Source organism: Priapulus caudatus, unplaced genomic scaffold (genome assembly GCF_000485595.1).
Source record: "Priapulus caudatus unplaced genomic scaffold, Priapulus_caudatus-5.0.1 Scaffold1427, whole genome shotgun sequence".
NCBI lineage: Eukaryota > Metazoa > Priapulida > Priapulimorpha > Priapulimorphida > Priapulidae > Priapulus > Priapulus caudatus.
The window spans coordinates 30878-43383 of record NW_014578488.1 but is presented as its reverse complement, the minus strand read 5'-3'; the positions used below and the strand labels follow the sequence as shown (position 1 = coordinate 43383).

Here is a 12506-nt window from a genome sequence, read left to right as displayed (position 1 = left end):
GTGTACAGGGGGGTCCAGGGGATTCGGACCCCCCCCTGCTCGCGCAGAAAACGCATCTAAGGAGGTCTAATTTCAAAATTTTTCTGGGGGAGGGCCCCCCAGACCCCCCCCCCTTCGCGTGCTACCAAGTTTGGGTTACGGTTAGACCCCCCCCTGGTACAAATCCTGTACACGCCCCTGTTTGTATCGACATTGTAAACACATCTTGCTGCTATTGCGTTGTGAAAAGGTCCAAAAAATTATGATCACGACCCACCCAGAAAAAATCCTGGATACACCCCTGCATATAGATATCCCAGTGTAATGTTTCAAAATGTATGCTCATAATGTATATATATATATATGTATATATATATGCTATATCAACCAGCCTTTACCAAGATACCATCTTTGACATTGCATGGTTATCGTTTCATGAAGGTCGCCCAACTTATATAGCAACCTACTAATGTAGCAAGCAACTAATATTAATTTGTTATCTGCAGGTAATGTCAAGTGGATCATAATATCTTCCACCTTCTTCAGGGTCTTCTTCTGAGTCCTTTGCTGGCATGGATGAGATGGATGATGAGATGAGTAACGTCAACAGACTCATCACAGAGCACAAGTTTGTCTGTTTCGAACAGTGCATTGACAAACTGATGAAAAGGTGCCCGGTTTGTGGAGCGCCAGTGATGTGTATTGAGAAAATCTTCAGCAAGGGGATGGTGCTGACATGCACTGTAACGTGCAGTACAGGCCACAGTACCGTGTGGAATTCACAACTAAATAACAATAAATCTAGTTAATTATACACTGTCTATAATGCTGAGTGATGAGTGATGAGTGTCCCCACTGAATCTGTGAACACGTTAACATTATTTTCTAATTACATGTTTTAAGGAGATCAATCAAATCTGTGAAATTGGTATAGTATAAAAAATATCCATCTGAATGTGTCAGAAATACAAATGCATGAATATTGTTTTATTTTAATCTGACATTAAACATGTATCCTAATTAATTCATTACATTGCTACAAACTATATTAGGTATGAAATTGTTTGTTGACATGACATTAGATACACCTTATTAGATGCACTAATTTCTCATGCTTCGATGGGTGGACATCATATACTGAGTGCTGCATAAGTTATTGAACTGTTATAATGTATATATAATAAATGCCCTTTACAACAGTGTACCAGGGCAACCATATAAGAGTATGTTTATGAATTATTTGCTTGTCTCAACACTCCCTTTCATCTGCCAGTCCTGTAATACAAACCTTATAGTGTGTTCCATTTGTGTGCTATTCTACCAATGTGAGTGCCCAGTTCATGCATATACCAGAGGAAAATAACACACGTATATAACTACTGTCATTTTATATTTCTTTTATGGTGTTTATTGTAAATTAAACGTGTAATTGTATTAGCTAAGATGCTAGAAATAAAACTTAAAAGACTACTCCAATGTCAAACCAAACAAATTATAAATGCTAATTTAATTTTTAAGATTTCTATATTTGCAGCACATATATTCAGATAGGGGTGTATGCAGTCAAAGTAGATTATCCAGTCACATGTAACATCTAAGTCAACATAGCAAATTGTCACTTATACTATATATAAATAATATACTTATGTCAAAGGGATTGGGTACTCTACTTATAACGTATTTTATAAAGTTATAATTATTGCTCTGTCATCAATCATTGCATCCGGGGCCAGCATCCCATAGCTGTAGCATGTACTGTAGCCAGCGTATGCCGAAGTAACCTTTTGGCTGATCGTCCTTAGCAGGGAAGTAATTAAATACAACGTAACCCAACACAGGGTTGGGTTAGAATGTGACCCTGCGTTGGGTTAGGCCACCCTGTGTTGACGTTGACCCTAGACCCTGCCATGTGTTAAACGTAGACCCTAGGCTATTCTGTGTTGGGTTACATTATTGTATCTAGCCATTATACTTATAGCCAGTTATAGCAGTTATAGCCAGTATATTAGGCTATATAGGCCCTAGGCTATAGGGAATAGACTCTATGCTAGAGCCTATTCTGTGTTGGGTTACATTGAATATTGTATCTAGCCAGTTATAGCATTATAGCCAATTATAGCCAGTTATAGCCATTATTGTATCTACCCTAGCAGCAAATTTGCATCAGAAACTCAGCATGCTTGTCTACCATCGAAAATTCTAATTGAAAAACTGAAACATATACGAGGCTGAAGGTTTTACGGTGTTGAACTTGAAGCGAATCACCAACACCGTCTGCTACTCGTTCCTCCTGATCTTTCCACTCGGGCTCAAAAGAGTACCGTACGGTGCAAAATTGGTGGCAGATTTAGTCAGATATTGAAATTCCTCGGGGGCCTACTGTCCGATTCAGAACTGACAGAAGATACGTAAACACGTAGTTCACCCATTTCCAATGTGCGAAACAAGTGAGCGCGCGCCACTCAACAAACATGCAAGGCATTGCGGGAGAATTATGGCGGCCTGTACAAAAGTTGGCGTAGCCCAAGATCGATCATAGACATAATCAAAAGCAGGTTTGATCATAATATGTTCTAAAAATGTCAGGAAACATGTTTAAAAGTAATTACAATGTCATATAATAGGCTAAATACGCTATAGATGTCAGAATCCCTTTAAAACCTGGCACCAAAATCCACGAATGCTAGTATGAAGTGTGGGCGAGGCAAGCCATAAGCTGTGGAGTGTCTTTTAACGGCCCTCTACTACGAGTATCATCATCGCCTTCTCGCACACGTTGCAGGTAATCAGACGTCTCCGGAAGGTCGCTGTGAAACTGCTTTCTACGCTGGGATTTCTGCAGCAGCAAAACGTGGCCCACGCAGACTTGAAACCTGATAATATTTTGCTGACGACAGGTGTGTGGCATTCAACGTGCACAGTGTCTGATCCATGTCAGTCAGTGCACGAAAACCTCTTAACGTTTGTCTCCATGCTCATATCCAGGATGAAAATATCTGATGCTGACATCTTTAAAGTACCCAGTCAGATCACCAACCTAACCACCACGTCTTTATTAAGTAATATGTGCATTCTGGCTAAATGTAGTTTTAACCTGTCCATCTACAAATTTGCTCTGCAAGTGAGGCTTGATTGTGATTCCTATTGTGCAGTTAACTCTCTATGTACACTTACGTAGAAAATGATTTCACGTCAGTGAAGGTCATTGATTTCGGCAATGCCCTTTACTGCATTCACAAGGAGGTATCGCTCTACTACAACGATTTTGACCTACAGACACCTTTGTACAGAGCTCCAGAGGTACGTATCTTAATTCACTTATTTCGATTATTTCTATTCTACGACAAGTCGGGTTAGAATTCTGTAGGACCACGTAGCCTATAGTTGAAAGATGAAGTGTAGTACATTGCATTTTATTGTTTTGGATGCTAGCTTGTCCAGGTAAATTGCTTTGGTTGATTCTAAGATCAGCATCGTTCGGTGCAGGTTATGTTTGGGGTTCCGTTTGGCTCGGAAATCGACATGTATTCTTTGGGATGCGTCCTTGCTGAGCTCTACCTGGGAAAACCACTATTTTTTGGCAAGAATAAGGAGGCAATACTGTCAGAGGTACGTTTAACTCACCATTGTAAATAGTCAATTCAGGCAGCTGCAAAAATAGAGCAGGTGTGTCGAAGTGCATGTTATGGTGTGGATGTGTGCAGGTGAGTGTGTGTGGTGTAAGCATGCATGAGTCAGATTGTGTGTATGTATGTGTGTGTGTTTGTGTGTGTGCGTGCGTGCGTGCGTGCGTGCAGGGCATGAAATTAACTTTTGAACAAGGGAGTCTAACGGACTCCCTACCCTCAAAAAGAGGGAGTCCGCAGAAAAATGAGCACAAAAAAATGTTGCCCGTCTGCCAAATTTTCTTTGGACATTAGCTTAAAAAATGCAGTAATTCCGCAAGGCTGTGCTCCGCAACAAAACTAGTTAGTATAGCAGAATTTTCAGGGAGTCACACGGACTCCTGCATATTATGTCAAATCAGGGAGTCCGACAGTAAATCGGGGAGTATTTGACTCCAGACTCCCGTTAATTTCGCACCCTGTGTGTGTGCGCGTGCGTGCGTCCGTGCGTGCGTGTGTATGTGTGCGTATGTGTGTTTGTGTGTGTTCATGCGTGTGTGCATGTATGTATCTCGGTGAATGCATGTGTCTTTGAGTTGGGGTTGTTGAGTTGTGTGTTCATGTTTGTGGGTCACCCCAAGGCGTGGGAGTTGCATTAGACATGGGTTCCATGCAGAGAGAGTAAATGTGGTTCAAGAGATGTGAGCTTCTTTGTGCATGCCTGCCAGATTCGAGGATAAAACCCAAATAATATATATATATGTGTGTTTTCAGACAGTTGAGCTGCTTGGTGCTTTTCCGATGACTGTATTCCAGCGAGGCAAGTACTTCAGTCTACTACAGTCCTTCACGTTGGACACTGTTATGCCACAGAGTAAGAATCAGGAAATGCATGTTACTAATTGTGTTTGTTTCACTGGCTTTAATTATATTTGCATCTACGAGTCTGCTAATTACTATACTTGGTTAACAGCGAATGTATTGAGCTGTTTGTATACAGAATGAGCATGTAGGAAGCAAATGTGTGTTGCATCATACGTAACCTTCATAGTAGTATTTATGGCATTTCTATGATAGATGAGGTAGAATATTAGAAGAACTGCATATTACAGTACTTTTTTTACATAGAATTAGTGGTGGTTAGTAGTGGGTTACTTAGGAAAGCATCAGAGTCATAACTAAATTGTGACACACCTAAATTCAGGTAGTTATCTTATTGATTTAGTTTGTTTAAAGTTAAAATATGTAAAAGCTGACTTGTTTCCAATCATATTGCTTTTGCAAATCTGGGTAAGGTAATGTCCTTACTAATAGAATATGAGTGAATATATACCATTATGGGCGAAGTAATGCAGCAGCAGTAAATTAATACTAATTCCTTATTTTCAGTTATCAGATGTAAGCGACTAATGACAAGACTAAAGAATACACGCAATTTTGCGTTTGCCACCTTCATTGAAGGCATGTTAGCATACGATCCACGTGAGTTCAAAATTTCTGTGTCTCATCTGATACCAGGCCAATTAGGGTAGCGGTGTCAGGAGATACGCATAGCACATTATACATTGTTCTCCACAATTTAAATGCGGGACACAAGTGGGGTAGTGTACTGGCCTTTACATGGTAATGTGAAATATATGCATGTTTGTATTTTGAGATATTGGGCATGCATATATATCCTCTTATTATGTGTGTGTATGTGCGTGTGTGCGTGCGTGCGTGTGAGTGAGTGCGTGTATGTGACTGTCACATATATTGGCTGACTATGTGCAGGACATACATTTTGTATTGCAGGAGAAAGATTGACACCATGTGGTGCTGCTTGTCATCCCTTCCTGGCATCTGAAGTAGCCATTGGTTACTTGATGCCTTCCGCAGCTAATAAGACACAAGGTGTGTTCATAAATGCGCACATTTTGCTCCCTGTCAATAAAGAAGCAATGCAACCAATAGCTTTGGATTGCTAAGACAAATTCCAAGCTCTCCTCTTTCAGTTATATGGCTCCTCAGGTCACCTTTAAATATTTTTTCATGTTTATACTTAATAGTAAATCAAACTGTATATTTTTAAATGTAATCAACTAGTAGCACACTCAAAAAATCTTCAACAATATAGTCAGAGTGATTTTGATGGGTAGTTTGGGTTATGACAAATAAGTAACTACGTATGAGTGACATTGCGAATACAAAGCGATGCCCAGCGTAGGAAATTGAGATGCCTTGCTAAAAATTGATGTTATAAAGCTCTTGTATGCTTGACATTTCACGTGCTAAACTTCATAAAGCATGCAAGTATAACGAAGTAATACGTTTTGCATTTATTTATGACCATTTATCTTCTCTATACTATAAAATTATAAATAGATGGAGGCACTTACACAGGGTTTGCTCTAAATCGAGACAACTATGCGACGAAGCCTCACATAGACAAGGAGGTCGAACGTCTCAATCTAAACTCACTTGAATTGCTACACAGGTAAGCGCTTGCGTCCGAAGATTATTTCTGGTGAAAGATCACAGACTTTTTAAGTCGTTCGTCAACCAGTATTTACACTTGTTTTGTAAAAATAATTTTATAAGAATAATCAGTTATAATAATTTTTTTAATAATAATTTATTAGAAGTTGAGAATACCAATTTTACACAAGGTGCAGTTTGTGCCTCGACACGATGTTTATGTGTTGGAATTGTGTATTGAAGGTTATGTATTAGCATTGGTTTAAACTTTTTAATTTTAACATAATTTATTTCAATTATTTATCAGTACACGATAATATAATAATATCAATTAAAAAATTTTTGGATAAATTATAAAATTTGTACATTTTTTAAATTATAATTTGTATGTCAATAGTTTTCACGTATGTGTGTCGACAGAGGGACCGTAGAGAATCTAACGGCGTCACCTTCCACGACGACACCCTGCGGAACGACCGACAGCAAGACGCTCGCCTCGTCTCCGCCTCTCCTCGGCGACCTCCGTGCGAGCGCCGCCCAGCCGATGACGTCCAAGCAAGCCGCCACATCCTTTCGTCCCTCAGGTTGGTCATTGAGCGTAGGCAAAGACGAAGCGGTAGATGATCGTCGAGCGGCAGTCAGTGCAGACGCTCCTCTGATCGGAGAGCGGAGGATTGCTGGGTACAGCGGTCATCGCGTCGCTGTCGAAGACGTCGTCTGTGTGAAGCCCTGCAGCCAGGCTTCAGCCTCTCCAGCTTCTGGCCGCAGTGCGCACGACCCGCTAGAGGACGCGGGTGGCTTGTTCGTACTGGACACACCGAGCAGCAGTGGCAGCAGTCCCACTACAGTTGTTAACAGTGGCGGTGGCGGCAGTCTCAGCAGCAGCAACAGCAGCAGTCCCAAGGCAGGTGTTAACAGTCGCGGCGGCGGCAGTCGCAAGAGCAACAACAGCAGCAGTCCCAAGGCAGGTGTTAACAGTCGCGGCAGCGGCAGTCGCAGCAGCAGCAAGAGCAGCAGTCCCAAGGCAGGTGTTAACAGTCGCGGCAGCGGCAGTCGCAAGAGCAACAACAGCAGCGCGCTCCAAGAGGTGTTAACGTCGCTGGCAGCGGCTAGTCGCAGCAGCAGTCACAGGCAGGTGTTAAACAGTCGCGGCGGCGGCAGTCGCAGCAGACAGCAAGAGCGCAGTTCCAAGCCGGGTGTTACAGTCGCGGCGGCGGCATCGTGCGCAGCAGATCAAGTGCAGTCGTTAACGTCGCGGGGTCGGCCGGCAGTCGCAAGAGCACACAGCAGCATGTTCCAGCAGGTGTGAACTGTCGCGGCATGGTGCAGTCCGAGGCAGCAGTCCAAGGCAGGTGTTACACGCGCGGCGGCGGCGTCGCTAAGAGCCAACAAGCAGCAGCAGTCCAAGGCAGGTGTTTACAGTCGCCCCCCGCGGCGGCAAGTCGCCAGCAGCAGCAGAGCAGCAGTTCCAGGAGGTGCTTAACAGTCGCCGGCAGCGCAGCAGTCGCAAGGTAACAACAGACAGGGTGGCAAGGGGTCACCAAGGCAGGTGTTAACAGTCGCGGCGGCGCGGCAGTCGCCCAGCAGCAAGTCCACAGGCAGGTGTTAACAGCGCGGCGGCGTGCGAGTCGCAGAGCAACAACAGCAGCAGTCCCAATGGCAGGTGTTACAGTCGCCGGCAGAGCATGTCACAGCGCCAGCAAGGGAAAACAGGCAGTCCCAAGGCAGGTGTTTAAAGTCGCGGCAGCGCAGTCGCTAAGAGAACACAGGCAGCTGTTCCAAGGCGGTTGTTTAAACAGTCGGCGAGGCCAGCGAGCAGTCGCGCCAAGCAGTCCCAGGCAGGTGTTAACAGTCGCGGCGTTCGGCAGTCGCACGCCGCAGCAGAGCAGCCGTTCCAAGGCAGGTGTAACAGTCGCGCGGCGCAGTCGCCAGCAAGCCAGTCCAGGCAGGTGTTTAACAGTTCGCCGGGCGGCGGCAGTGCGCAACGAGCAACAACAGCCAGCGTTCATAGGCAAGGAGTGTTAACTTGTCGCGGCAGTGGCAGTCGCAGCGCATTTCCCAAGGGCAGGTGTTTAACAGTTTCGCGGCGGCTGGACAGTTCGCAAGAGCCACAACAGACAGACAGTCAAAAGGCAGGCTTTAACCAGTCGCGGCCGGCGGCAGTCGCAGCAGCAGCAAGAGCATCAGCTCCCAAGGCAGGTGTTAACAGTGCGCAGCAGCAGTCGCAAGAGGTACACAGCGGCAGTCAAGCAGGTGTTAACAGTCCGCGGCGGCGGCAGTCGCCGCAGCAGCAGGTCCAAAGGCAGGTGTTAACAGTCACGGCGGCGGCAGTCGCGCAGCTAGTCCCAAGGCAGGTGTTAACAGTCGCGGCAGGCGGCAGTCGCCGCAGCAGTCCAAGCAGTGTTATAAGTCTGCCCGCAGCCGGCAGTCGCAGCATAGCCAGCAAGAGCAGCAGTCCTCAGGCAGTTTATTTAACAGTCGCGCAGCAGCATGTTGCATTAGCACAACAGCAGCAGTTCTTAAGACAGGTGTGAAACAGTTGGGCGGACGGGCGCCGCCCGCGAGTGATGCCGACAGGCAGGAGAATATGCTGCCAAGTGTTGTCCGTTCTACGTCGAGAAAGCTGTTTTGACCCGCCAATGTGTCATTGCCAGCCATGGGAGTCGCTGCCCCGCGACCCCCGTCGAAGGGGCAGCCACGAGCATTCACGAGCTCCGACAAAATGCGAGCTCGCTATGAGCTCTGGGGAAGCACGCCGGCCTGGGCACGACCTCTGATACAAGCGCTGGGCAGGCCCACGAACCCCTGATAAAGGTACCGATCCGGCCCATGACTTCTGATAAAGTACTGACACAGACAATTCACGACCTCTGATAAAGTATGACACGAGCCACGACTTCTAATCAAGTACGGACACGACCATGATCGTTTGATAAAGTACAGATACAGACCCACAACTATCTGATAAAGGACGACACCGACCACGACTTCTGATATAGCTACTGACCCGCCCACGACTCTGATAAAGTACGGACACAGCTCATGACTTCTTTGATATAAGTACGACACAACCATCGACTTCTGAGAAAGACTGACACGACCACGACCTCTGTAATACCAGTCGGACACAAACCCACGATCTCTAATAAAGTACGGACACAACCCAACGACTTCTGATACGAGGTACTCGAACACGAACCATGACTTTGATAAGTATACCGACACAAACTCACGACTTCTGATGAATGCGCGGGCCGAACGCCACGGCCCCTCACAATGTAAGATAACATGTGCGACCTCTGGTAGAATACAGCGTACGGTCTGCGACTCGCGGTAAAATTGAGGCACAATCCGAAGAAAGCCTTCTAAAAACATACCGGCAGCACAACGACCCCTGATTCCATACACCCTGCCAGAGCCTGATTTCTGACGCCAGACCATTTGACGTCTCTTGCTGTAGTCCCTCTCTAACCGTGATCCTCGCCGACACCATCTACTGTGGGACTGCACGTCGGATTTGACGACGATGACGTGGCGTCGCCAGACAACAGGTAGAATTGAGCAGCCGCCCTCTGCGCAGCTTGTAGAAAACATGGTGGGGGGATATTTGCGCTGATAGTTGCATGCAGGCGGTCGACGACGATTCTGTTGGAACGGATCACCAGACAGCGGATCGTAGGCCGTCAGGAATGCGCGAGCTCACAACGTGCCAAGCTACAAGGAGAAGACTCTGATTTACGGAAACTGAGCTGCTGGCGATTTGAGACAACCGAGGCACGACATCGGATTGGATGAAAAAGCTGCCAACACCTTGATTCGTAAAATGTGAATCGCCCGCAGATATTGACCGGGTTTTGAAAACGGCCAGGACCGTGGCATCTTGATTCGTACAAAAACGAAAAGGAGAGATGTGCATGGCCAAACAGAAGGCGCATGCTCCGACGTCGGAAAACGCACTCGGCATAATCTGATTTCCGAGAATAGAGAGGGACGGGGCCGACTTGCCGAAACCTAAAGGGCGCGACACCTTAATGAGGGTGATAATCCGAAGGGGCGGAGCTCCGACTGTGCAGGAACAGAGGAGCAACGGTCCGATCGCACCGCGCCGAATCACGCAGGCCCGCGTGGAGATTCTTTGTTCAGCCTTCCGGCAGGAAGCGCAAAGCCAGCAGAGCTCGTCACCTGAGGCGGGCCGCAAGGCCCTGGTCGCCAATGGCCGCCGAGCGGACCACTCCCACGCGTGAAGCCGACGCGCGACGGCGCGCAGCGCGGCGGGGGGAGCAGAAGCGGAGTCTGTCACGCGCGGGAGCGAGCGAGGGCGGTTGCCCTGGCCGCACTCTGGCGCCGGCCCAAAAGGAGAAACTTCGCCCCACCTGCCGGCCTTGCAGGCGCTCGAGCGGCATACGAGCGCGCGTTATCCGTGGGTCTGATGTATGCGGCAGATTGCCGATCCACAGCTGGTAGTGCGTTGTGAATGCAATGATTTCACCACCTGGTTTGCATGGTGGATGCCGACACCATCCACCACTGGGTTTGCCACTCTGGAGGGGAAACCGCGCGCCGGGGGAGGGGGGGGGGGGGGGGGGGGGGATGTCGGCGCTCGAAAAACGCTCTCCGCCGAAATCTGTGCAACAGGCAGCGAGCGTCCCGCTAGCAGCAGCGAAGCGGTGGGAGATTGAACTAGATCACGCCGGACAGACAGGAAACATTCGTGTGCGACGGACAGGAAACAGCTGCGGGGCTTGCCGGTCTAGACAGTGGGCATCAACAGCGAGATGTCAGACGGAGAACAATTGCGTCTGATTTGATCGACATAATCGAGACATAAGCCGCTCTGTCAGCCATCTCGTGTCACTTGATGGCGATTGAGGCATCCGTCATCATCACACATCTGGTGAGTGTGCCAACTCGAATATGGACGATGGCTTACGTGCTCTTAATGCGTTATATGGTTTTTTATACATGGTTAAATGTAGTTGAGCGTTATATTAGTTATCTTTAGTTAATGTTCCGTGCCTTTTAATTTGGTTATATTGTTTCTTATTATGATTAAATGTGCGTTTAGGTTATATTTTAGTTATTCTTTTTAAGGTTACATGACTCTTATTGCTTATGTTGTTTCTTATACTGAAACTAGAGCGTTAATTGTTAGTTGAGGTTGTCTTAATCATGAAATTCCATCGATTCCCTGTCTCACCACGTGATTCCTTGTTCCTCTGTCTCACTTCTGACTATATGTTGTCCCACATTGTGACTCATCATTCCGTCCCACATTGTGACTCATCATTCCGTCCCACATTGTGACTCATCATTCCGTCTCACACTGTGACTCATCATTCTGTCTCGCCTCGTCCCACCTCGGTGTTTGGCCACGTGAGTCGTGCTGTCTCGTTGCACGGTTCGTCACCCCGTCTCTGTCCTCGACCACCGATCTTGTAGATGAGAGCGACAGGTCAGGGTGTGGGAGCTCGCCGCTAGACCGTCGATCTGCGCAGGCTGCACGCAGCGACAGCAGCAACGCTGACAGCTACTGCTCCGCACGGAGCGGCCCGTGCGTGAGGCGCACGCCGATGTTGCGGCAGGGACGCCAGCAGGGGGCGCCGAAGCATCCTCGTGTCAGCGAGGGTTCGCTGTCGGATCAGGTACGAACGGCCCTCGGTTGGTGGGATAGTCTGTTAAATATGTCTCATATAGGAACAGCTCTCGGTGGGTGCGATGGTACGTTAAAAGTGTGTCATATAGGAACAGCTCTCGGTGGGTGGGTTAGGGTGTTCAAAATGCAAAATGTGTCATACAGGAACATACCTCGGTGGGTGGGGTAGGGTGTTAAAAATGTGTCATATAGGAACAGCTCTCGGTGGGTGGGGTAGGGTGTTAAAAATGTGAAATGTGTCATACAGGAACATACCTCGGTGGGTGGGGTAGGGTGTTAAAAATGTGTCATATAGGAACAGCTCTCGGTGGGTGGGGTAGGGTGTTAAAAATGTGTATCAAGAGTCGTGGGCCGGGTCAGTACTAATATCAGAAGTCGTGGGTCGTGTCCGTCCTTTATCAGAAGTTGTGGGTCGTGTCTGTACTTTATCAACGATCAATGGGTCGTGTCCGTACTTGATTAGAAGTCGTGGGTCGTGTCAGTACTTTATCAGAGGTCGTGAGTCGTGTCAGTACTTTATCAGAAGTCATGGCCGGATCGGTACTTTATCAGGGGTCGTGGGCCATGCCCGCGCTTTATCAGAGGTCGTGCCAGGCGGCCGTGCTTTCCAGAGCTCGTAGGCGAGCTCGCATTTGTCGGAGGTCGTGAGCCGTGGCTCCCCTTCGACGGGGGGTGCGGCAGCGGCTCCCAGGCCTGCAGACACATGGCGGGGTCAAACAGCTTTCTCGACGTAGAAACGGACACACTTGCAGCATTCATCCTGCCCTGCGGCATCCTCTGCGCCGCGCCCCGTCCGCGCCCACTGTTCACAC

The 12506-nt window shown here is 47.6% G+C and overlaps 1 protein-coding gene across 1 annotated transcript in view; it reads left to right on the top strand.

The window, feature by feature from the left end:
* Positions 1–12506, top strand: part of LOC106816593 (dual specificity tyrosine-phosphorylation-regulated kinase 1A-like) — a 39176-nt gene that overhangs the window by 7690 nt on the left and 18980 nt on the right. The window contains exons 5-12 of the mRNA XM_014821214.1: positions 2762–2876; positions 3158–3279; positions 3466–3588; positions 4359–4458; positions 4974–5066; positions 5379–5477; positions 5949–6060; positions 6462–7069. Of these exons, the coding sequence (XP_014676700.1) occupies positions 2762–2876; positions 3158–3279; positions 3466–3588; positions 4359–4458; positions 4974–5066; positions 5379–5477; positions 5949–6060; positions 6462–7069 (1372 nt within the window). The remainder of the gene's footprint in view (positions 1–2761; positions 2877–3157; positions 3280–3465; positions 3589–4358; positions 4459–4973; positions 5067–5378; positions 5478–5948; positions 6061–6461; positions 7070–12506) is intronic.